This window comes from Schistocerca gregaria, chromosome 8 (assembly GCF_023897955.1).
Source record: "Schistocerca gregaria isolate iqSchGreg1 chromosome 8, iqSchGreg1.2, whole genome shotgun sequence".
Taxonomy (NCBI): domain Eukaryota; kingdom Metazoa; phylum Arthropoda; class Insecta; order Orthoptera; family Acrididae; genus Schistocerca; species Schistocerca gregaria.
The window spans coordinates 264,952,901-264,980,469 of NC_064927.1; the positions used below are offsets into that span (position 1 = coordinate 264,952,901).

Here is a 27,569-nt window from a genome sequence, read left to right on the forward strand (position 1 = left end):
CTTAGGACTTATCTTAGAAGAAAGATTAAGAAAAAGGAAAACCTACGTTTGTAGCATTTGTAAACTTAGAGAAAGCTTTTGACAATGTTGACTGGAATATTCTCTTTCAAATTCTAAAGGTGGCAGGGGTAAAATACAGGGAGCGAAAGGCTATTTACAATTTTTAGAGAAACCAGATGGCAGTTATAAGAGTGTAGGGGCATGAAAGGGAAGCAGTGGTTGGAATGGAGTGAGACAGGGTTGTAGCCTGTCCCCAATGTTATTCAATCTGTATGTTGAGCAAGCAATGAAGCAAACAAAAAAAATTCGGAGTAGGTATAAAAATCCATGCAGAAGGAATAAAAATGTCGAGGTTCACCGATGACATTGTAATTCTGTCAGAGACAACAAAGGACTTGGAAGAGCAGTTGAACGGAATGGACAGTGTCTGGAAAGGAGTATATAAGATGAACATCAAGAAAAGCAAAAGGAGGATAATGGAATGTAGTCGAATTGAGTCGGGTGATGCTGAGGAAATTAGATTAGGAAATGAGACACTTAAAGTAGTAAAGAAGTTTTGCTATTTGGGGAGCATAATAACTGACGATGGTGGAAGTAGAGAGGATATAAAATGCAGACTGGCAATGGCAAGGAAAGCGTTTCTGAAGAAGAGAAATTTGTTAACATCGAGTATAGATTTAAGTGGCAGGAAGTCGCTTCTGAAAGTATTTGTATGGAGTGTAGCCATGTATGGAAGTGAAACATGGACGATAAATAGTTTGTACAAGAAGAGAATAGAAGCTTTCGAAATGTGGTGCTACAGAAGAATGCTGAAGATTAGATGGGTAGATCACATAACTAATGAGGAGGTATTGAATAGAATTGGGGAGAAGAGGAGTTTGTGGCACAACGTGCCTGGAAGAAGGGATCGGTTGGTAGGACATGTTCTGAGGCATCAAGGGATCACCAATTTAGTATTGAAGGCCAGTGTGGAGGGTAAAAATCGTAGAGGGAGACCATGAGATGAATACACTTAGCAGATTCAGAAGGATGTAGGTTGCAGTAAGTACTGGGAGATGAAGAAGCTTGCACAGGATAGAATAGCATGATGAGCTGCATCAAACCAGTCTCAGGACTGAAGACCACAACAACAATAATAACAAATCGATAGGTCGGCTGTAGACCCATCTCTGTGGTGCAGGCAACATCTTTGGCGTGCCAGTCAAGAGAGGAATGTAGCTGCACGGTTCTATCTGTCATGCCATGAGCATTCCAAATTAAATTCGAAAGAATCTTCTACTATCAACGTCCATAGGCAAATAATGTCATAGCTTCTTTTACTATTACCAACATCTTGGAAAATCTATCTGTTTCCACTCGGACCTTTGCCAGTCTTTCTTTAGCTTTTTGCAACGTTGTGCTCAGGTTCAGTCCTGCAAACAGCGCCTTTATTTCCCTGAATTCTTTCAATAAACTAAAGAGATCGCCACTAATGCTTTGCGTCGCCTGATGTGCCTCTGGTGAGGGTTGTGGAGCAGTTCTGATATTTTCTGTGCCAGGTGCAGCTCGCTGCATTGCCGGAGGATCTGGTGTTGCAGCTACTTTGCTAAGTGCAACCGGCTGGGCTGCTGGTGGATGCGGGGTGCAGCAGGGGTGGCGTGCTCGCCTCTGTGACCATTGGAGGCCTTCGCAGTGATAGGGCCGTGCTCGCTTGTGGCACCGCTGACGTTGGGGGGGGGGGGGGGGGGGGTATTTCGGCGTTGGTAGTGGCCACGCTTTCTGTACGGGCTTCAGTACCGGGCTGTTGCCGAGTTTGGTTGTCAGAAACAGCTGGGGCTGCAGTGGTAGGCATGTTTTCCCTCTGGTTTTGAATTAATTTTTGATAAAATTCGCAACCGCGGTAATTTGCCAGGTGGGGGACATTACAATTTGCGCACACTGGGCTTTGTGTTCTCCCGAGGCTCCAAAGACTCTTTTTGTGTGGACCTGTGCATTTCATGCATGTTGGCTATAGTTCGCAGTTTATGCTCGTATGGTTGCACGTCTGGCAGCGATGGTGCTGACCTGGACCTTCAGTCTTGTTGTATTTTTCTACTGTTATTTTAAGGCTTAGCTCATAGCGAAGACTACAGACTTTTTGCATCCTCATTTTTATCTGGCAGCGCCAAGATGTTTGTCTCCTTCTTGCGGCTTCTTGTTCCTTCCCCTGGCTTCGAGAACTGTTGCACTTCTGCCACTACAAAGCCTTCGCCTATGAGTTCCTCCTTCGCATCCTTCGGTTCCGCATCAATTGGAAGATGTTTCAGAACTATCCTCAAAGCCTGCTTGGGTTGTACAGAGTATGTGTGGAACTCTACACTCCTCTTCTTCAGTTCCTCTTTTCGGAATGTGTATTCGTCGATCGATTCTGCCTGTATTTTTGTAGTGTTGGCTCGGTATACCGTCGTTAACTTGCCTTTTGTGCCTCCATGCAGTTCTTTTATGAGAGCTGAAATGCCTTGGGTAACGTACACAATAAAAGGCATAACTCTCTCCTTCTTCCGCCTGATTGTTTGCATTTGGCCCTCGGCTTCTGGATGTGTTGGAACAAAGTAGCCCCGCTTTGTGATATCTTTATGATAAAACACCCCAACATACTATAATTTTTATGGCAGAGAAAATTTATATTTTGTATTAATATACGCTTAAGAGATCAAAAAACTGTAAGTTACGCCACCGTAATTGTACTTTTGTCACTCACTATGCTACAAAACAGCTCCATCTATTTCTAAAGTTTCTGTAACATCTAATGGTAAACCAGCAGGACAATGAAAAAACGTGAAGAAAGCAAATGTGGCGCCCATAGACCATGCTTTAATTTTTTTAAGAATAAAAAATTTAATTCGTATTTTTTTGTTATATACGATAATTTTAAGGTTCTGAACACAGAACTTCGCTTCTTCGTGCTGCCAATAGTGATGATAAACATACCTATCCCTTTTAACTATTATTTAGGATATCTGGGGGGAAAATACCAAAACGGTATCTTTTGGGGAAAATTACAAAACTCAAACTGGAAACATTGGTTTCCAGAAATGTGTTACAAGGGTGGACGCAGTGGTAACGAAGAGTCGGAAACTTTTAACAATGGACTGGTTATCGGTGCTGCCATCGCGTGCAGAATTGCTACAGTGGACAAAATCCCAGCCATATTCAAGTGCTGTAATCATGCTATTCGTACCATTAATCCACACACAACGTGGACTAGTTGATGCTCTACGGCGCATTTGTCGTTTGAAGGAACTACTTGAAAACAAGCGCCATTCGAATAACTTCATCCATATGGGATAGGTGGCTCTGCTACGAGAATTTGACGTATGTCAAATTTGGTTGTGTTTACCTGTCCATGGGATGTGTACGATGTTCTCTTCGGGTACAGAAACAAGGGAAATTGACAGAAGTACATAGGTGACAAGCATTTAAGGAAAACACAAAGTGTAAACTGTGTTCACCTGAAAATTCGTAAATTTGCGTTGTAATAGCCTGATTGTGAGTACCGTTATTTACAGCGAGTTCGTGAGACGTGTCATAACCTGCTTATTTAAGATAGTACGATACCATTGTGTGACACAGAAAAGTGTCAGAATGTCTGATTAATAGTGGTGCCTTACAAGTGTCTGTGAAGTGTGTACCGGCAAATTTACGCTCTGTAAATCCAGATAGTTACAGTACTTGACATGTATGTGGATAACTTTGGTTTCAAGAAGATGATGTCCGTATTTATTCATTTGTTTGGCCTCCAACAAATATCAACTATGTAGTCAAGATTTCATTTATAAAATGTGAGATCGTATAGTGGCGGCAAATTTTGTTTTTATAAATTTCTGTACCGGCACATCATTCTGGTACGATAGACGTCTTAAACAATTAGACTTGGCATTCAGATATCGTCTCCCTACAACAGGAACCACCACTTCTTAGCCCACAAGGCATTTTAAGTGTGTTTTTTCGCTGGATTTTTATATTTTCCAACGTCATCCTACTAGCATTTTTACTATATATCAGTGTTTCATACAACTCTTTGCACATCCTGTGAGAAAGTGCTAAGATAGTTTTCAGACCCATATAACTGTCTTTTTAAATTTTATTCTACTAGATTGTGGTATTCATTAAATAAATCCTATTTGTTAAATGTGCTTGTGTTTCAGAATACTCAAAATGTCACAGTTACTATCAGCTGTACGTCGAACACAGTCAAATTATCAAGACTTGGATAAGTCATCATCAGGAGAGCCTCCTATTATACCTGAAGAGATTGAAATGACTTCTGTCTCAGTAATACCAGATGGTACTATACTTACATTTCCTATACACCACTTTTATACATATCATTGTAATCCTAATTTAGACTGGACTTCTTTGCAGCTGTTGTTAGTTACCACAATATATTTTGAGTATGAGTGGGTTATTTTATGTTCTTTGGTGTTCTGCTGTCTTTCTCAGTACCTCTATTGAATTCTTCTTCCTTGTGCTTATTTTGCATGCAATCTTCTAAAAAGTGTAAGGAAGAAGCACTTCCCTTGATACCAAATCATGAAACCCAAAACTACCACCACATACACAACCATCACTGCACCGAGCGAGGTGGCGCAGTGGTTAGCACACTGGACTCGCATTCGGGAGGACGACGGTTCAATCCTGCGTTTAGCCATCCTGATTTAGGTTTTCAGTGATTTCCCTAAATCTCCCCAGGCAAATGCCGGGATGGTTCCTTTGAAAGGGCACGGCCGACTTCCTTCCCCATCCTTCCTAGTCTCTTCCCGCAAACAACCAACCAACCAATCATCACTATCTCAAAAAACACAACAAAACAGCAAAATTGGAATCAAACACTCCCCTTGACCTGTGTAGGTCAACATCAACTATCGATACCACACTACAAACCTCAAAACTTTCACCACTACTACACTTAATACTATCACAAAAAACCTAGAAAATCAAAATTGGAATCCAACACTTACCTGTTATCCTTATGACATCTCCACATATAGCCATCCCAGGTCTGAGATGCCGGAATTTTAGTAAGCCTCATTTCTTCATGACACACTAAACATTTCACAACTTCATCCAACAATCCAAATAGTTGAAGAAATTTTATTAAAGACAACGCACTGTCTGCCATCTTTGCGAACAACTGAAAACTGTTGACCTTGTCAGTCATATCCACTGGTCTCGCAGTTCTAGGCACGCAGTCCGGAACCGTGCGACTGCTACAGTCACAGGTTCGAATCCTGCCTCGGGCATGGATGTGTGTGATGTCTTTAGGTTAGTTAAGTTTAAGTAGTTCTCTAAGTTCTAGGGGACTAATGACCACAGCAGTTGAGTCCCATAGTGCTCAGAGCCATTTGAACCAAGTCATATCCACACGTACCAAAGACATAAACAAAGCAATTTACCAAAATTCACACATGATGAGCAGAAAAAAACTACAATAACATCGACATAGCAAAACCTAAATCGTTAACTCACTGAAAAATATTCCGCTGAAAACACAGTCGCTACCGATACCACACACGTACAATGCTAGCATACAAATGAACCCCATACGCCACACTACACGCTACCCATAAACATCACCAGAGGGAACCACCAACTGCAACAATACGCCACCTATAAACACGCCACACACGCAAACTAAACCAAAAACATCACCTAACATGCAGCACATAAGCACATCACCAGAGAGCACCACCGATCACATCAAAACGATACCTACAAACACGCCACTCTCACAAACTATATTTCGCGCCTTCGTGACGTCACACACAACAGCCTTACGTCAACTTGTCAAAACTGACGGGTTGAATCGGACACTTCCATTGACCCAAATATTGTGTGTGTTGTGGTAATTACACACATATCTGTGTTTATTATTTGCAGTGTATTTCTTTTCTTTGCACCTCGTTGGAGTATTTTAGGAAAGCTCTTTTTTCGCATGTGATTTCCTTTGCCCCCACAGTAGAAGTGTCCTACTGTTGGAGATGTTTGAGTTAATGTGCAAGAATCCTTGATTGTTGAACTTAATAAACAGAGTGAAGCCCTTGTAAACTGTTCTTGTGTAAGAGTCACTCACTTGAGTAGAGAATTGTTTTTGAATTGTTTGGCCATGAACCATTAGTTATTTAATGACCGCCTCACTCCCTTATTTTCAAATTTGTGCCACGATGCAAATAATTGGTCATCTGTTGCGGATTTGTTTAACAATCTGCATTTATCAGGTAATGGAAATGTGAAATAACCATTTCTTTGTTGGTCGCTCATGAGAGGGCATTGTGTTTATGTGGGTAATAAAGTATAATCCATGTGAAAATGAATTTCAGACAGTTAGGCCGACCACCTGACTGTGTTTAACTTTCATCCAGTCTTCCATAAAAAACTAGATAATTGCAGCTTGCTATGGTTTAGATGTTCTGCTTCCCAAATATAACATGAGTGATGTTGCTATAATTGTGTGCCATATTTTATCTGAAAGCTGAGAAGATGGCATTGAATGTTTTGACTGAACGCACACCCTTTATTTTTAAGAAACAACTGGACACCTGTAGCACAAGTACTCCTCCGCAAGTTGTTATCGAACAAATTGTAATGGTTGTGTGTCTGGCTCCATTCTTTTTTCTTTTCTTTACTTTTTTCTTTTCTTTTTGTAATTTTTTACTATACTGGTTGTCATCCAGTGAGATGTAATTGGGGGGGAAGTGTTAGTGTTCTTATGGAGTTAAACTTAATTTCATGAAGTAGTATTTTGTGTTAAGATTATTATAATGTTATCCAACTATGAGGAAGTGATATTCTTGTATGGAGTGAAAGGGGTTGTCAGGCAGAGAAGATTTCAGTTTGTGTTTGAAGTTAATTTTATCAGTTCCTTACATGACTCTGTAGGTGGATAAATTTATACCTCTCTTTTATCTGTGCTACACTAAAGGTGACTGATGGACTGAGTAAATCATTTCTCCTTCCAGTATTCTATTTATGAATGTTACTGCTGTTTTCAATCTGTAATTGATTGTTGATAACAAACTTCTTAAAGGACGAAACATACTATGATGATGTCAGGATGCCAACTTGTTTAAGGAACTGTATATAAGAGGTTCTAGAATGTACAGCACAAATTATTCTTATTGTGCTATGCTTCTGTGCAATAAACAAGTTTTCCTCAGTGATGAGTTATGTAACATATTATACCATTGGGTATTAGTGAATGAAACTAGGAAAAATCAAACAATGGACATAACCCAAGCTGCTGGAGTTGGCTGTCGCGTGTGCATGCATGGGTGCAAGTGCCAAAAACGAGACTTTTTCATCTGCAAAATCTGATATTATTTGTAACCCGAAAGTTGCGGAGTTTAGACCCTTAGAATGACTGTAATATTTGACATCCACTTGAAGTTCTTATCAATATAAACACCTTAGAATTTAGAATATTTTGTGTTTTTTGGCTGCGCTCGTGCATTATTTATCATGGTGTACTGAGGCCTTGTACAATATTGAATTGCATGTATGTGTTTCATTTAAAGTCAGTGACAGTCCATTTGCAGCAAACCAGTCATTAATTGTCAAGAAAATATTACAGGGAAATCCCTGTTTTATGTTTTTGTGCAGCCTAGACTTAAAAACTGCAAAGCCGAGAAAAATGTTAAGACTCCCTAAAATATGAGCAACACATGTAATTAGCATGTATGATTAAAAATTGCAATCCTCTCCAATACTTTGTATAAAATCTACCTAACCGACATAAATTAATGTACACTACAATGTTTATACAGTAATTTGTGGTAATGAATTTCATCAGTTCTTTAAAAATCCCAGATGTGTAACAGCAAGTAAAAAGTCATCAAAAAATTGAAATTGGTATCTGCATACAAGGTAATCAGGCTGTTTTTCGACATTCTGTGAACACGAATTATATGTTCAAAATGCAAGTTTTTGAGAGATCATCCTTTGTGCTCACCCAGAAGAAAGCCAAAAATTGAACATGGGGAATTAAACCGAAATCATCACAGCAGCTAAGTGCTTAAACCATAAGCATGAATGTGGACATCTGCTAAATGACATACTTTATCACCATTGCTGTTATTGTTTAATACTTTTCTTACGAGCTGCACTTCATGTGTTGACTACCATTAAAGTGTTATTTTAAGCTTGATGAGAGAAACAGACACATGTAAAAAGAGATTTTCACCTGTTGACATTACAAGCTCATTAGAAGTCAGCTTAGTGAATTTCTGTTCACTCTGTAAAATGTAAATTTGAAAGAAAGCTCAGGTGCTACAGTTTCACTTCATGCCCTCTATCACTGCTACCAATCTTTACAATCTGCAGTGTATGCAGTGCAAAGTATATACGTGAGCAGTGTATGTAGTTGTTGCAACTGCATCGTGCCAGATTTGAACACAAAAGTCTTTAAACTGTGCTATCACAAAAAACTTGTTCTATTTACATGTAACATCTCTGTCATAGAACATCATCTGCACAAGAAGTATGTTTTCAGCACTTCTCAAGATGCTTTCACCCCAGCCTGCACTCCCGTCATTGAGGGGCCACTCACCCTCCCCACGCATCCAGTAGGCAAGCTCATTTTCCGTGTGTTAGTGTTGTGTGGTGAGGTGACTACGCTGGATATTGGTTGACCTTACAAGTCGCCACCCAAAAAGAGTTCGCTGGTCGGAAATGGGCAACATTTCCTCGATTATGACAGAACATGTTCTTTAAGACTGAGTGTTTGAATTTAAAATGTTGATGATTGATATTGTTGCTGAACCCAATACATTGGAAATACATGCAAAAGCTCCCTGCGGGTTCGAGGGTAAGAATAGGCCCGCGGTATTCCTGCCTGTCGTAAGAGGTGACTAAAAGGAGTCTCAAACGTTTCGGTCTTATGTGATGGTCCCCTCTCAGGTTTGTCCTCCATCTTTCTAAATTCTTCCGAAGAGCGAGCCAATTGGGGAAGGGCGCCTTACATGCTGCACTGTATCCATCATGCAATGAGACCTTTAGCCGACTTTCTCGTCGTCACAATGCTGCCCCGCTCATTTTCCACCTCTTGGGGGGAGAATACATTCCTGGGTGCAATTACACCTATGCCCCGTGCAGTGTTGCTTTTTGCTGAGACGATGAAATATGGTTCAAATGGCTCTGAGCACTATGGGACTTAACTTCTAAGGTCATCAGTCCCCTAGAACTTAGAACTACTTAAACCTAACTAACCTAAGGACATCCATGCCCGAGACAGGATTCGAACCTGCGACCGTAGCGGTCGCACTGTTCCAGACTGTAGTGCCTTGGACATTTTAGCACCTAAGATCCAACACGGTAACCAGTCCGTTGTGGTGGGACCGCCATGTACCCTGTTGGTTGTAGCCTCTTGACAACACAGGGATCGCTCTACTGATGCCTGTGCCATTAACTGCCCACGTATGCCAAGGAGTAGATGCTTATTCTCCTGGGGTATCGGGACTCCCGGCAATGGCCATCCTGCCAGGTGGCCTTTTCTGCAGCTGAGTGGTGTACGTGGGGAGGGCCCTTGGTCGGAGTACGTGGCATCAGGGCGCATGACCCGCAATGAAGCTTGGTACATCGTCTCATGCTGGTGGCCAGCCACCAGCAGTCTCTAAGCGTTCTTGGGCTCAATTTAATGCTCAGAAGTATGATCCGAAAACGTTCCCCTCCGTGGCCACACCATGGGAGGAACGTAAGTCTCAGGATGGCAGTAACAGTTATTCGCCCCGATTCTTAGTTTGTATGAGAGCTGATGGGGAGTCTTTTCTCTCCAAAAAGCCTCAGTTCTTTGTCGAGCATTTAGAGGTTAAGTTTGGGGAGATGGAGGGCTTGTCCAAAATGCGCTCTGGGTCAGCCCTGATACAAATGGTACCCTCTGCCCAGTCACGGCGGTTACTTGCTTGTGAAAAGTTGGGGGATGTTGCCGTTACGATCACACCCCATAAGAGTTTAAATATGGTCCAGTGAGTTATTTACCATAGGGACCTTCTTTTGCAGTCTGATGACGAGCTGCGCGCCAATTTAGAACGCCGAGGTGTCCATTTCGTCCGGCGCGTTCATCGGGATCCGAAGCTAAGTGGATTGCTACTGGTGCCTTCATCTTGGCCTTCGAGGGTGATACATTACCGGAGAAGCTCAAGGTGATGGTCTACCGATGTGATGTCAAGCCCTATATCCCTCCCCCGATGCGGTGCTTTAAGTGCTGGAAGTTCGGCTATATGTCTTCCTGCTGCACATCCAGCCTCAAATGTCGATATTGCAGATGCCCATCACATCCCCATACTCCATGTGCCCCACCTCCCATCTGTGTCAACTGCGGAGAACATCATTCACCTTGCTCTCCAGACTGCAGAATCTTGCAGAAAAAGTGCAAAACCATGGAATAGAAGACCCTGGACCGACTGACCTGTACTGTGGCCAAAAGGAAATATGACCGACTACATTCTGTGAGAATGACATCTTCCTATGCCGCTGCTACAACGCCTGTGCTAGCCCCATCAGTTTCGCGAATTCCGGCCGGATCAACGAGTAGTACAACTCCTCCTGCCCCTTTGCCAGTGGGGGGCTCTACCCATCGGGTTGCTCCTCTGCCACCTACCTCAGGTGCTACACCATCCCACCCATCGGGGACGTCTGTCCCCACTTCTAAGCTAGAGAAGTGTCCAACTTCTTCAGCTTCTCACGCTCGCAAGGGGTCCCCCCCTTCCCAGGTTTCCACAAGCGGGACGACTGACGACCAACAGTGGCGTAAGTGCCCACAATCAACTGGTCGTAGGTCTTCGCAATCTTCCTCCGTCCCGGAGACTGAATTAGTGAAGCCCTCCCAGCCAGTGAAACCAAAGGAACAGCATGAGAAATCCAAGAAGAAGAGCTCTAAGCCCAAGGAACTTGCGGTGGCACCCACCCCACCTCAACCTTCCAGCTCTGCATCTGAGGACGAGGTGGAGATTCTGGTGTGTGCTGAGGACCTCGATCTCGCCAGTCCCTCCGACACCATGGATATCACTAGCACAGGTGCTCAATTGGCGGCAGCAGGTGACCCAGCGGCATAATCTGCCTTCCCAGTCTCTTCAAGCCTTTCTCAACCATGGACAATATCATCCTCCAGTGGAACTGCAGCGGTTTCTTCCACCATCTAGCTGAGCTCCGACAACTTACCAGACTTCACCCTTTCTTCTGCATTGCTCTTCAGAAAACTTGGTTCCCAGCAATGCAAACCCCCACCCTTCATGGCTATCGGGGTTATTATAAGAACCGGGCAGCTTATAAAAGGGTGTCCGGTGGCGTCTTCATCTATGTCCTTCACTCTCTTCACAGCGAGTCTGTCCCTCTACAAACACCTTTAGAGGATGTCACTGTTCGGATGTGGACGCCACAGGCTGTTACCGTCTGTAGTCTTTACCTTCCACCGGATGGTGATGTCATGCAGCATGTCCTGGCTGTGCTGATAGCCCAATTGCCGCCACCGTTCTTGTTGCTGGGCGACTTCAATGGCCATAACCATCTGTGGGGTGGGTCAGTGGCAACAAGTCGAGGCACCATCGTTGAGCATGTATTGGCACAGCTCGATCTTTCCATTTTAACTGATGGTGCCTTCACACATTTCAGTGTGGCGCATGGCACGTACTCCGTCATCGACCTTTCGATCTAGCCTCTTACCGTCTGCCCAATGGAGTGTGCATGACGACGTGTGTGGCAGTGGCCACTTTCCGATCTTTCTGTCACTGCCTCAACGTCACTCTTCTGGGCGCCCTTGCAGATGGGCTATGAATAAGGCTGACTGGGACTTGTTCTCCTCCATTGCCGCTATTGAGCCTCTTTCTAATGATGCCATTGATGCGGTGGTTCACTCGGTCACCACCGGCATCATTTCTGCTGCAGAATCTGCCATTCCCCATTCTTCTGGGTCCCCTCGGCGACGGACTGTGCCTTGGTGGTCGCCAGCAATCGCCAAGGTGATTAAAGATCGCCGGTGGGCGCTCCAGCGTCACAAGCGACATCCCTCCATAGAACACCTCATCGCCTTCAAAGGGCTGCGTGTGTGGGCCCGCCGCCTTATCTGCCAATGCAAGCAGGAGTGCTGGGAACGGTATGTCTCTACCATTGGCTTCCATGTCTCTCCATCGTAGTTCTGGGCCAAGATTAGACAACTCTATGGCTATCGGACCCCTGTCAGTGTCCCTGCGCTCACTGAATGGAGCAGTTTGTACTGACTCCGACGTAATTGCAATCCACTTGGCAGAGCATTTTGCTCTGGGTTCCACTTCTGCAAATTACCCTTTGGCCTTCCGCTCCATTAAAGAGCAGATGGAACGTCGGAGCCTTTCATTCTGCACTCACCATCCTTAATCCTACAATGTTCCATTCAGTGAGTGGGAATTTCACAGTGCCCTAGCTGCTTGCCATGATACAGCTCCTGGGCCAGATCACATCCACTGTCAGATGCTGAAACACCTTTCAGTGGACCACCAGCAGCGCCTCCTCGACTTTTGCAACCGTATTTGGGTTGAGGGTGAGTTTCTGTCGCAATGGTGGGAAAGCATTGTTATCCCCGTTTTGAAACCTGGTAAGAACCCTTTGGAGGTGGACAGCTACCGTCCCATTAGCCTCAACAACGTTCTTTGCAAATTGCTTGAACAGATGGTGAGCCGGCGATTGAATTGGGTACTCAAGTCTCGGGGCCTTCTGGCTCCGTCTCAGGGTGGGTTCCGTAAAGGCCGCTCTGCCGCCGACAATCTGGTGAGCCTGGAGTCAGGCATCCGTACAGCCTTTGCCCGCCGTCAGCACCTGGTTGCTGTCTTTTTTGACATGCGGAAGGCATACGATACAACATGGCGTCATCACATCCTCTCTATGTTTCACGGTTGGGGTCTTCGTGGTCTCCTGCTGATTTTCATCCGAAATTTTCTGTCACATTGTACCTTCTGCATGCAAGTCGCGGCCTCTCATAGTTCCTCCCAAGTTCAGGAGAACGGGGTGCCACAGGGATCTGTTTTAAGTGTCTGCCTGGTTTTAATAGCAATTAACGGGCTCGCTGCGGCGGTGGGAATGTCTGTCTGAGCGTCTTTGTATGCTGACGACTTCTGCCTTTACTATAGCTCTATTGGCATTGCAGCTGCTGAACGTCAGCTGCAGGGCGCTATCCGCAAGGTGCAGTCTTGGGCTGTAGCGCATGGTTTTCAGTTTTCGGCACCCCAGACCTGCGTTATGCATTTCTGCCGGCAATGCACTGTTCACCCGTAGCCGCGGCTTTATCTTGCCGGCGAACTTCTTGCTGTGATGGAGACACACAGGTTTTTGGGATTGGTTTTTGATGCCCAGTTGACTTGGCTGCCTCATATTCGGCAGCTTAAACAGATGTGTTGGCAGCATCTAAATGCTCTGCAATGCTTGGGCCACACCAGCTGGGGCGCCGACCAATCTACCCTCTTACGGCTCTAAATCCAGTCTCGTCTGGATTATGGGAGCCTGCCTTATGGTTCAGCATCCCCTTCGGCGTTGTGGGTGCTGGACCCAGTCCTTCACAGCGGGATACGTCTTGGCACTGGACCAGTCATGTGAGCAGCTTACTTGTGGAGCCAGGTGTCCCTCCACTGCAGTTATGGTGCCAACGTTTACTGGCTGCTTATGCTGCCCATTATTTTTAGCTTGCCCGGGCATCCAAATTATCATGCTCTGTTCCCACAATCAGTCGTCCATCTGCCAGAACGTCAGCCCCGGTCAGGTTGTACGATCGTGGTCCGCGTCAAAGAGCTTCTCTCCGGGCTTGGGGTTTTCCCTGTTCCACCTCCTTTCTGGGTCCCTTTGCGTACACCCCCGTGGTATGTTCCTCGCCCTTGCCTTCAGCTCAAATTGGCACAGGGCCCGAAGGACTCAGTCCCTCTGGAGGCCTTCCGCCACCGCTTTTATTCCATCCTAGCCATGTATCAGGGCTCTGGCATTGTATACACTGATGGTTCGATGGTTGCTGGTCGGGTTGGTTATGCTCTAACTCTAGGGGACCATTACGAACAATGATCCTTGCCGGCTGGCTGCAGCGTTTTCACTGCTGAGCTGGTCGCCATCTTTCGTGCCCCAAAGTATATCCGCTCCTGCTCAGGTGAGTCCTTTGTTATCTGTAGCAACTCCCTGAGCAGTTTACGAGCTATCGACCAGCGTTTCCTTTGCTCTCGTCTGGTGATGGCTATCCAGGAGTCCCTGCATGCTCTTGCCCGTTGCGGCCGCTCTATGATCTTTGTGTGGACTCCTGGTCATGTCGGTATCCCGGGCAACGAACATGTTGACCACCTGGCCAATCAGGCCACCAGTGAACCAACCCTGGACATTGGCCTCCCGGAGATTGATTTGCGAGTGGTCTTATGCCATAAAGTTTTCACTCTATGGGACGCTGAATGGCGCGGTCTGAACACCCCTAACAAACTCTGTGCCATCAAGGAAACAATGACTGTGTGGCGGTCATCCCTGCGGGCCACTTGCAGGGACTCGGTAGTCCTTTGCCGGCTCCGCATTGGCCACACCCACTTGACACACAGCCATTTACTGTGGCCTGAGGACCCGCCTCTCTGTGGATGCGGGTTGGCTTTGACGGTGGTCCACATTTTGTTGGCCTGTCCACTTTTAACTATCCTCAGGCAGACATTTGCACTGCCTGATATGCTCCCTGCCCTTTTAACTGATCTCACTGCCATGGCAGGCTTAGTTTTGCGTTTTATTCGGGCAGGTTTTTTTTTATCATTTAATCTGAGTGGGTGTTATGTTCTTTTGTGTTGACTCTGGCCTTTGGCCTACGATTTTAGACTGAGTTTTTATGTTTCTCAGTGGTTGGCTTTTCCTTTTTTTTTTTCTCTATGGTCAGCCAACCACCGTCACACTGTGTGTGATTTTAATTTGTTTTGTCTGATCTCTGTCTAAGTCTCTCTTGTCCTGTGTCGTCTGCCGTCTTTTCTGTTGTTCGTTTTTTATTCTCTGTGGGTGATTTTAGTTTCTTGGAAAAAGGGACCGATGACCATCGCAGTCTGGTTCCTTTAACCCCCTCAAACCAACCAACCTACATGCAAAACGATGAGACTGATTTATAAGTGGCACAAGAAAACGTGGTGACTGGCCCCCTTCATCACATATTGGCTTGGTCTGTAACACTTTGCATTGACTGTCTTGTTTTTCCATTACTGCTGCAACCTAGCCATAGTTGTATCATAATTGTGCAGTGAAGCTAAATGTTGCAAGTTGTGTTGGCAACACCGATTGCAGATTATGTCAGCATTTCCTCTCCTACATCTCCCCTCTCCACGCCAGCCTACAATATTCCCTTAACTCCACCACCACCACCACCCATGGTGCGAGTTGTGTCTTTTGTGCCACTTATAACTTGTTCATGGGTTTTTCACATGATCTCCGAATTTATGGTGTAGAATCATGAAAAACATAAAATTGGTGAAGGTAAAATTGAAGTTACACTATATTTACATTTTCAGGTGCTGAAGTTATTCAGTTAGGCTTAACTACAATAGCTGAATGGCCGGCAAAGATAACTATTTCTAATTCTTGGGTGTAACACACTTTGGACGTAAAACACATACATGAGGTCATCAATATATAACAAGTGCAAACCAAATAGCCATCCCTGGGGTACACCTATAGTGATTCTAAAAATAGTTTCATTTTGTACACTCCCAAAGTTTCTTAATGAAACAATGTGTATCCTTTTAGGTAAGTGGGATGAAAATCTGTTACCAGCAACATGTCTGATATCGTAGTACAGTATTTGAGCTTATCTGGGAGAGTACTGTGATCTGCATATTCAGTTGCTTTTGAAAAGTCACAGAATTTACCATTTGGAAATATCTTGTTATTTGTATTCAATGTCATTTCTAATCTGTGTCTCAAATTCTTATTAATTGTGTCCACCTTACTGTCTTGCACAGCTGAATGTGTGTAATCCCCTTAAAAAATATGAGTATCTATTTTTGCCCCTTTCGTGATACCTTGTTGCGTATTCCATTCCTCCACCCCCCACCCCCCCACCCCTCCTCCCTCAAGTGGCTCTAATTCAGTTTTTGTGAGCTCAATCTCTGCCTTCAACTCATGTTGTGTAATCTGTCTTTTTACGTACAATCTATATATCCATAGGACAGCCTCACTATGAATTTCATTTTCTGCAACATTCCATTGGCCTTAGTCACACCACAATTCGCAGCCCTCATACATCACTGCAAACTTATCAAATAAGCTGTGACAGTATGTCTACTTTTTACCCGTGGTTGTGTTGTTATAAATAATTACACCAATGTGTTTTTGTGTGTATATATTGGTGATTCATTACAGTTGTTTTTAGTTCTAGTTATGCATAAACAAATTAGGCATACTGGTCATGACTGAACACTGAATATTCTTTTATAAACTAAACTAAAATCAACCCTGCCTTAATTTCTACATATAAACAGCAAGTAATATGATCTCTGATCTCAGAAAATCAAGTAGCAGGGATGGAGGTTTTAATTTTAATAATGCTTGGGGTCCAGCACTCAGTTTATTAAGACCTCAAAGATCATCACAGCTATCAGCATTGGAAACTGCAGAGGGAATTTACTTTTCACGGAGTATTAGTGTGTGCTCTGTAAAACAAAAGAGCATCAGAGAGTGCAGTGGATGTTATGAATCAAACTCGGTGTGAAATGCCACCATATTGAGACTTAGGACAGACTTTTGATGTTGGGAGGGAGGCAGATTCAACTTTCCCCATGGGTTTAGCCCATATGGGCAGCCCTAGACGCCTGTCTAGGTTATGGCAGTGTCACACATTTATACATTCTCAAGAAAGCTGTTAATATAGTTTCATATGGCAGTAACATTTCTTGTTAGAAAAGAGTTCTTACCTCAGCTAACAAAATGCTTAGAAGGCAGCTGAGTTGGTCGTTGAAATATTGTGTAGGAAATGGAAACAGCAGCTTGGCTGAATACCTGGAAGATCTCAATTAAACATGAAGTACTGGGATACCTAATATAAAATGCAAACTGGTAAGTCCAAATGAAGCTTATCCTGTGTTTATCATAAATAAATTTAAACCTGAACTTATTTCCTTTGTTAAATGACTAACATTGGGAATGTTTTAATGACCTCCTTTGTTTCACACATTGGATGACTGTTAATTGTAATAATTGTTCATGGAATTAAAATACTGTTGGTTGGGTCTAGTGGTAGTTTTAAAGAAATAATACTCACCTTGTTTCTTGAGGATCTCCTTACATCTACATCTACATCTACACCTACATGACTACTCTGCAATTCACATTTAAGTGCTTGGCAGAGGGTTCATCGAACCACAATCATACTATCTCTCTACTATTCCACTCCCGAACAGCGAGCGGGAAAAACGAACACCTAAACCTTTCTGTTCGAGCTCTGATTTCTCTTATTTTATTTTGATGATCATTCCTACCTATGTAGGTTGGGCTCAACAAAATATTTTCGCATTCGGAAGAGAAAGTTGGTGACTGAAATTTCGTAAGAAGGTCTCGCCGCGACGAAAAACGTCTATGCTGTAATGACTTCCATCCCAACTCGCTTACCATATCTGCCACACTCTCTCCCCTATAATGCGATAATACAAAACGAGCTGCCCTTTTTTGCACCCTTTCGATGTCCTCCGTCAATCCCACCTGGTAAGGAACCCACACCGCGCAGCAATATTCTAACAGAGGACGAACGAGTGTAGTGTAAGCTGTCTCTTTAGTGGACTTGTTGCATCTGCTAAGTGTCCTGCCAATGAAACGCAACCTTTGGCTCGCCTTCCCGACAATATTATCTGTGTGGTCCTTCCAACTGAAGTTGTTCGTAATTTTAACACCCAGGTACTTAGTTGAATTGACAGCCTTGAGAATTGTACTATTTATCGAGTAATCGAATTCCAACGGATTTCTTTTGGAACTCATGTGGATCATCTCACACTTTTCGTTATTTAGCGTCAACTGCCACCTGACACACCATACAGCAATCTTTTCTAAATCGCTTTGCAGCTGATACTGGTCTTCGGATGACCTTACTAGACGGTAAATTACAGCATCATCTGCGAACAGTCTAAGAGAACTGCTCAGATTGTCACCCAGGTCATTTATATAGATCAGGAACAGTAGAGGTCCCAGGACGCTTCCCTGGGGAACACCTGATATCACTTCAGTTTTACTCGATGATTTGCCGTCTATTACTACGAACTGCGACCTTCCTGACAGGAAATCACGAATCCAGTCGCACAACTGAGACGATACCCCATAGCTCCGCAGCTTGATTAGAAGTCGCTTGTGAGGAACGGTGTCAAAAGCTTTCCGGAAATCTAGAAATACGGAATCAACTTGAGATCCCCTGTCGATAGCGGCCATTACTTCGTGCGAATAAAGAGCTAGCTGCGTTGCACAAGAGCGATGTTTTCTGAAGCCATGCTGATTACGTGTCAATAGATCGTTCCCTTCGAGGTGGTTCATAATGTTTGAATACAGTATATGTTCCAAAACCCTACTGCAAACCGACGTCAATGATATAGGTCTGTAGTTAAATGGATTACTCCTACTACCCTTCTTAAACACTGGTGCGACCTGCGCAATTTTCCAATCTGTAGGTACAGATCTATCGGTGAGCGAGTGGTTGTATATGAGTGCTAAGTAGGGAGCTATAGTATCAGCGTAATCTGAAAGGAACCTAATCGGTATACAATCTGGACCTGAAGACTTGCCCGTATTAAGCGATTTGAGTTGCTTCGCAACCCCTAAGGTATCTACTTCTAAGAAACTCATGCTAGCAGATGTTCGTGTTTCAAATTCTGGAATATTCCATTCGTCTTCCTTGGTGAAGGAATTTCGGAAAACTGCGTTCAATAACTCCGCTTTAGCGGCACAGTCGTCGATAACAGTACCATCGGCACTGCGCAGCGAAGGTATTGACTGCGTCTTGCCGCTTGTGTATTTTACATACGACCAGAATTTCTTCGGATTTTCTACCAAATTTCGAGACAATGTTTCGTTGTGGAACCTATTAAAGGCATCTCGCATCGAAGTACGTGCCAAATTTCGCGCGTCTGTAAATTTTAGCCCATCTTCGGGATTTCGCGTTCTTCTGAACTTCGCATGCTTTTTCCGTTGCCTCTGCAACAGCGTTCGGACCTTTTTTGTGTACCACGGGGGATCCGTTCCATCTCTTACCAATTTATGAGGTATGAATCTCTCAATTGCTGCTGCTACTATATCTTTGAATTTGAGCCACATCTCGTCTACATTCGCATAGTCAGTTCGGAAGGAATGGAAATTGTCTTTTAGGAAGGCTTCTAGTGGCACTTTATCCGCTTTTTTAAATAAAATTATTTTGCGTTTGTTTCTGATGGGTTTGGAAGAAATGGTATTGAGCCTAGCTACAATGACCTTGTGATCACTAATCCCTGTATCAGTCATGATGCTCTCTATCAGCTCTGGATTGTTTGTGGCCAAGAGGTCAAGTGTGTTTTCGCAACCATTTACAATTCGCGTGGGTTCGTGGACTAACTGCTCGAAATAATTTTCGGAGAATGCATTTAGGACAATCTCGGAAGACGTTTTCTGCCTACCACCGGTTTTGAACAAGTATTTTTGCCAACATACCGAGGGTAGGTTGAAGTCCCCACCAACTATAACCGTATGAGTGGCGTATTTATTTGTTACGAGACTCAAACTTTCTCTGAACTGTTCCGCAACTGTATCATCGGAGTCTGGGGGTCGGTAGAAGGAGCCAATTATTAACTTAATTCGGCTGTTAAGTATAACCTCCACCCACACCAATTCGCACGGAGTATCTACTTCGACTTCACTACAAGATAAACCACTACTGACAGACACAAACACTCCACCACCAATTCTGCCTAATCTATCTTTCCTGAACACCGTCTGAGACTTCGTAAAAATTTCTGCAGAACTTATTTCAGGCTTTAGCCAGCTTTCTGTACCTATAACGATATCAGCTTCTGTGCTTTCTATTAGCGCTTGAAGCTCAGGGACTTTTCCAGCGCAACTACAACAATTTACAACTATAATTCCGACTGTTCCTTGATCCAAGCACGTCCTGTAATTGCCAAGCACCCTTTGACATTGCAGCCCATCCCGCACTTTCCCGAGGCCTTCTAACCTAAAAAACCGCCCAGTCCACGCCACACAGCCTCCGCTACCCGTGTAGCCGCCAGCTGAGTGTAGTGAACTCCTGACCTATTCAGCGGAACCCGAAACCCCACCACCCTATGGCGCAAGTCAAGGAATCTGCAGCCAATACGGTTAATTATTAGCCTGTTTACTGTTTAAGATTTGTGGTTGCTTGAATTTCTTCTGTCTGGAAACCCTATAGGTTGATGTGTTTCTTCAAATAACATTGACGACAAACTGATTCGTATGTAATTTTCATTTTTAATAATTCTAGATGCCTTGCTGCCATAAATTTACAATATTCACTCAGTGAAATACATTCCATTTGTACGCAACTCCAAAAAACTTTACATTTCTCCTTCTTTCCTTCCCACCACACACACATAACATACAATCCACTGGCACACAGTATCATCATTCCACATTACATCAGTAAAGATATAGTCATATTAAGATCGAAACATAGAACTTTAAATCGAAAATAATTTACAAAAAAATGAAATTCACACAACAGTACAATACAACAATTATGATAATATATATCCTATAAACAAAAAATATATATCTTTTCATGATACAGTAATTTTATGAAATTTGTTTTTAATCACAGGGGTTAATTGTATTTGCATGACATATTATTCAGTCGGAGTTTAAAACATTTCAAATAAGACTTAAGTAAGGATCATAATGTAAATTTGTGAAAATATATGGTCCAAACTGCTTATTGCATGTTGCAATGTGAAACTTATGTTTGTGAACTGGAACAGCCAGTAGTAAATTTTGTTGACTATGTAATACTGATGAAATTGCCTGTTCAAACCCAATTAACAACTTAACTTATAGGACAAAGTGAAATGACACCATGTTCTTGTTCATGAATTGTACATCATACTTCTTTCACTGTTAGCTTACTAGTGATAGAGAAGAATGGTGTGAAGTGTTAATGTTGGGGAGGGGAATTGGGAAGGGGGAGGGGGAGGAGTGGAAGGAGAGAAATTGAACTTTCCCCGTGGGTTTAGCTCATATGGGCAACCCCTCATGCCCACGTAGGTGATGACATTGACATTGTCACTTGTTTATACATTCTCAAGAAAGCTCTTAATATATTTTCAAGGGACACTGTTACATTAACATATCTTGTTATGAAAGAGTTCTTAGCTCAGTTCACAAAATGCCTTGGTTCATATTCAGCAAGGCATGTTAATAATTTTTATGTCTGGCAACAGAGACCATAATCTTTTTGTAATACATGAGCTTTTTCTTAACCTACTGATCATTTTAGTTTCACAACTATCTTTCCAGTATTAATGTGTTACAATTTCTGTCCAGATACTTTCACCGTGACACAGGCTGTGAACGCACTGGGCTTTGGGAAATTCCAAGTTCGTCTGTCTTTGCTGACAGGCCTGTGTTGGATGGCAGACAGCATGGAGATGACTATTCTCAGTGTGCTTTCGCCAGCACTGCACTGTGAGTGGCACATCTCACGCTACCAACAGGCTCTCACTACAACAGTTAGTATTGTTAATTATTAGCCTGTTTACTGTTTAAGATTTGTGGTTGCCAGTAGTGTAGTTGTAACACTAATTGAGAGAGTTATTGTTGATTCTTTTCTAACAGTTGTAGGGGAAAGGCACCAGTACACACACATTTTCTTTGCCACACAGCACATTCTCAAGAGCCACATTTCACATAATGTACATAGAGTAGAGATACTTTTTATCCATGCTAGCACTATTTTGCAGCACTTTCTTTTCTTCATTGGTTATTCCAGTCATGTGAAACAACAGAGAAAAAAATTGTTGCTGAAAATAATTGTTTGAATTAATTTTGAGACTGGGAACTTACACTGAGATGACAAGTCATGAGATAGCGATATGCAGTTATACAGATGGTAGTTGGAGCTAGATGCTTGGGACGTTCTGTTTTGGAAATAGATATCGAATTCAGTATTCCAAGATTCACAGTGTCAGGAGTGTGCCAAGAACATCAAATTTCAGGTATTAGCTCTCGCCATGAAAAATTCAGTGGCTGATGGCTCTCACTTAATGACAGAGAGCAGCATAGTTCACATAGGGTTGTCAGTGCTAACAGATAAGCTACACTGCATGAAATAACCATGGAAATAAATTTGAGACATACGACAAATGTATCCATTAGAACAATGTGGTGAAATCTTGCTTTAGTGCTTCTTTTGGGCCCGTAACCATATCAGTTGGACTGTAGATGGTTCCTCTGGTCCAACTGAGCCGATCATTGTCTGGAAATACAGTAGTTATGGTTGGCTACTTGGAGACCATTTGCGGCTGTTTTACGGACTTCGTTTTCTAAAAAATGATGGAATTTTTATGATGACAGGTTCCCATGTCACTTGACCACAATTGTTCGCAATTGATTTGAAGAACATTCTGGACAATTCAAACTAATGATTTGGCCATCCAGATTGGCTGATGTGAATTCCATTGAACATTTGTGGGATTTAAATGAGAGGTAAATTTGTGCCACAAAATTCTGCACCGGCACCACTTTTGCAGTTATGGGCAGCTATAGAAGCAGCATGGCTCAGTATTTCTGCAGGGGCTTCCAACAACTAGCTGTGTTCATACCACACTGAGCTGCTGCACTACACTGAGTGAGAGGAGGTTCGACTCAATATTAGGAGGTATTCCATGGACTTTTGTCATCTCAGTGTACTTTGTAACTAGAGGGGGTGGGATGCTCCTATTGGCTCAAAATTAAAAAGCAAGCTGATTTGCCTCTGGAGTGTTTGAAATCTCCCCTCTCCCCCTCTCCCCCCTCCTCCCCCCTCTCCCCTCTCCCCCCTCTCCCCCTCTCCCCTCTCCCCCTCTCCCCCTCTCCCCCTCTCCCTCTCCCTCCCCTCTCCCCCTCTCACCCTCTCCCCCTCTCCCTGTCCCCTGTCCCCTCTGTCCCCCTCTCCCCCTCCCTCCCTCCCCCTCCCCCCCCCTCTCTCCTCTCTCTCTCTCTCTCTCTCTCTCTCTCTCTCCTCTCTCTCTCTCTCTCTCTCTCTCTCACACACACCACACACACACACACACACACACACACACACACACACACACACACACACACACACACACGCCGCACACACACAGAGAGAGAGAGAGAGAGAGAGCGGGGAGGGGGGAGTCTGTTAATGTCTTTCTTATGTTTTCTAGCTAATACCAGTTTGGATTAAAATATTTTCAATTTCTGCAATTAAGAACTGTAAATCTGAATATCCCATTTCACATTCAGTGTTGACGACTTGAAATGACATGCTTCCCACTTCTCAGTGTGTTACCAAATTATTGTTAATCATATTGCAGAAAGATTGTATACAAAGACATGTACAAATATACTGTCATAATGTGTGTGGAAATTTACAGGTGGTTTTCTTGGGGATGATGTTAAGTTCGACTTTTTGGGGCAATTTGAGTGATAGATATGGACGCAAAACAGTAAGTACTTACGTTTTTATGAGGTTTCATACCCTCAAAATTTGTTATTTAAAATGTTTCTTTGCATAGCTATTTTCTGTAGCAGCTGTTGTATATCAATCCAGGGTCCTTCAAAAACACATTGGTCTTGATGTATTGAATTATGAATTTTACTTTTTAAAATAGATAAACATATGCATTGCAGGTATGGAAAATGGTGTCTGGTGAATGACCATCGCTACTGCTCTGGTGTGCAAGAACTGTCTGTGAAATTTACTGTAACTGCCTGATAAGACCCCATTTGCATTTCGCCACTTGCAAGTTGAATTTCCTCCGTTAACTTGTAGATGTTTTGGGGTTTATTGGCATAGAATAATGGTTTAACATGAGCCCAAGAAAAAAATTGGAAAGGGGTTAGGTCATATTATCTTGATGACCATCATTGGCACCTACTGCATGAGATGAGCCAAAGTGGTAACTACTTGTGGAACAACACACTTGTTGTGCGGTTTGTATGACAGGTGGCAAGAACCTTCTGAAACAACTACTCTCAAAGGTCCGGTTCACTTAGGAGGCTGTATAGAACCTCTTATCATTTCACATTATCAGTTTCTATTAACTGCCACAGCTCGTCCTGCTGATGATGCTGAGCCACCCAAAAGTCACACCCAAATGGCACTTGCTGTCGGTTCATTTCCCATTCTTGAGCCATGCAAGGATTACTGGCCTCTGGATCCAGTACTTATGTTTATTCACAAATCCATTAATGTGGAAGTGATCCTCATCACTAATGATGATGATACTTGCAGAACTGTCATCTTCCCGTTGTCTTCTCCGAAACCAGTCAACAAAATGTTGTCTTTTCTCATGGTCAGCTTCTTTCAGCTGCTGCATTAACTGAATTCTGTAAGGGTGGTAACTGAGATCGTACTGGAGATTTCAGTGCACTGAGGAATACCCTATGCCCAGTTCTTTGGAATGGTGAAGAATCAACTTCACTGAACTAACTACAAAGAACTGTTGCAATATCTTACACACATCAGCTCGAATGAGGGTGCTGAGAACTCTTTAATGTTCACTGTTAGCCCGTTTCATTGAAGTTCACAATATGTCTGCAAACTGTGCTTCATTGCACCCTAAAATCACACTAAGGCATCTCAAGAGTTGCCGCATAACTTTCTCCATTCCAATATTATTTTTTTCACTAATTGCACATACTGTATGATGGTAAGCTGCTTCCAGGGTCACCACACATAGAAGAAATGCAAAAAATCCAGGCTGAAGCAACAGTTGGGATGTTAATGGAAATTGAAATGATGCACAAAAATGTGGTCAACCGACAAGGAAGGAAAAAAAATACACAATTCAAAATGAGCATGCTTTTTGAGGGGCCCTTTATTTTCTGTGTTAACTGGTTAACTACAATGTTTCACTTTAATTTGAAAAGTATCTTCAGTGGCCATTCCTAAAATATGGATACAAAGTGTTCATGTGTTTATAGATTGAAAACAGTTTTTCTGTTTAAGTTTGGCATACAATTTACTTATGATATTTCTCTTCCTTTTTTTATACATATCTTGAAATCCACTACTTTTCTCACATTTATGTCTATTTGGTACTGCTAACCTTGTCGATGGTGTTTCTTTACTCTTTTTTTTTTCTTTGTGTGTGTGTGTGTGTGTGTGTGTGTGTGTGTGTGTGTGTGTGTGTGTGTGTGTGCATCAGAGAGGATGTGTTCAGCAGAGATGTAGATACGAGATAGGAGTGGGGGTGGGGATCGGCAAAATAGTTTGGGAGGAGTGGTAAGTGATTACAGAGAAAGCATAAGGGAGGAAGTGAGAAGGTAGTAAAGGGAATTGGGAACTGGAAGGTAGGGGGGCCGGGGTGAGGAGGATTGTGGTGAGTGGGAGACCTCAGTAGTGTTGGGGTGATATATATTTGATATTATACTATGTGGCCTATTAATTTAAAAAGCTGTTTCTCTTATTAGGTTTTATGAATGTGATAGTTTTCTTGTAGAATCAGAAGGTGCCTTTCAGTTTTACTCTTATGATTTCCAAATCTGTGTCTCAGGAGTTTGTGTAGGTGTTCGGTAAAAATTGAGTTATTTGTTGTGTGGTCTGTTGCATTCTTCAATGTTTTTTATGCTCTTTTTATTGGGTGTCAAATGTTCTCTTGGTTTTTTATATGGTACGCATGGACAAAGTGCAATACAGTTAAAGGACACAAGAGTACATCACAAAAAATAAAATTACAGTACTAAATTCAGACCCAACCGATGTGTACCAGACAAAGTAGAGACACGCCGAAAGATACTGAATGTACACTAAAAGACAAAGAAAAAAATGGAAAATGTTACAAGCAAATCCCAGTACACATTCCCACTGATATCAAGCAAAGTTGCACAGGAAAGACATCCATATCAAACCGATTGTGAACAAGTGGGAATCCTTCCACATACTCACTTGCAAGAAACATGTTGCAAATGTCACAAACTATGAGGGCTATTCAGAAAGTAGGGAATGTTTCTGTGTGACGCCGCTAGGCGTACGCTGATTGCATGTATTTTGGTATGTGAGTGCTCGGCAGCTCTGTCAGCATCCATCCGGGACAGCGTGAATGTCTCTACGTGTCTGGTTTTTTCGATATTCGAATTTGAAATGTGTCCTGAAGTCAAAAATCCCACCAGTTGTGAGGTGCGGTCTGTGATACAGTTTTTGTTGGCAAAAAACCTATGGAAATTAATCGTAAACTGTGCAAAGGGTATGGAAACAACGTAATGAGTGAATGTTCCATCCAGAAATAGTGCATTCAGTTTAAAAATGGCTGAACCAACGTTCATGATGAAGAGAACAGTGGATGCTCAAGCATTGTGACTGATGATCTTGTCGCTAAAGTTGATGAAATGATTTGTGAAAACTGTCGCTTCACTATAACAGAGCTTTTGCTTTCTTTTCCACAAGTTTCACAGATTTGTTGTTTGAAATTGTCACTTAAAGGCTAGGCTACAACAAATTTTGTGCAGATGGGTGTCCAAAATGCTTATAGAGCACCATAGAGAATAGTGAAGGGGGGCAACGTTGACATTTTTGGAGGCTTACCACAAACGTGATTCAGTACTGGATCGAATAGTAACTGGTGATGGTGACAAGATCTGAGTGAAACACGTCAAATGTGAGACAAAATTACAGTCCATAGAGTGGGGGCACACAAGGTCCCTCCAAAAACCAATAAAATATTTGCAAATCTTGTCAGCAAGGAAGATGATGGCGACAGTGCTTTGGGATAGGCAAGGTGTGCTTCTTACTGATTTTCTCGAACATGGAGCAACCATAAATTGTGCCCAATACTGTCAAACTTTGCACAGCTTTAGAAGAGCAGTTTAAAACGAACGCCGAGGAAAGCTGACGTCCAAAATTTTGTTTTTTCACGACAATGCCTGACCTTACATGGCAAAACCCACTAAAGAACTCCTTAATCATTCAAACTGGAAATTTTCCCTCATCCACCCTATAGCCCCGATCTTGCACCAGGCAACTTCCACTTGTTTCCCAAGATAAAGAACTAGCTTGCAATGCAGCACTTCGATGACAACGCAGAACTCCAGGTGGGCGTAACTCACTGGCTGAAGTCTCAGGCGGCAGAATTTTACAACAAAGGTCTTTCAAAGCTTGTCCACCACTATGATAAGTGTGTCAATGTGTTTGGTGACTATGTGGAAAAGTAATGTGTCTGTCGCTCTTTCAGATGTATGTAATAAACTATATTTCTTGTACTTAGTTTTTTTTTTAATGCCAAAATGTTCCCTACTCTCTGAGTAGCCATTATACAAATTACAAGAGGATAGAAATATAAGAAACACTACACAATTCAGTAATTATGACAAACTGATTTAGACACAGCCACCCTCCTCTCATTTGATGTAGAGAACTTGTATTCTAATTAGACAATAACAGAAAAGAT

General features: G+C 42.9%; 1 protein-coding gene across 3 annotated transcripts in view; it reads left to right on the plus strand.

Moving 5' to 3' along the window:
• Window positions 1–3,305: 3,305 nt before the first annotated feature.
• LOC126284489 (synaptic vesicle 2-related protein) overlaps window positions 3,306–27,569 on the plus strand; it is a 105,633-nt gene continuing 81,369 nt past the window's right edge. Inside the window, exons 1-4 of one of the 3 annotated variants that reach the window (XM_049983451.1) lie at window positions 3,306–3,507; window positions 4,167–4,306; window positions 21,499–21,683; window positions 23,556–23,627. In XM_049983451.1, the coding sequence (XP_049839408.1) occupies window positions 4,177–4,306; window positions 21,499–21,683; window positions 23,556–23,627 (387 nt within the window). In that variant the 5' untranslated portion in view covers window positions 3,306–3,507; window positions 4,167–4,176. The other 2 variants (XM_049983450.1, XM_049983452.1) reach the window with 2 other exon arrangements.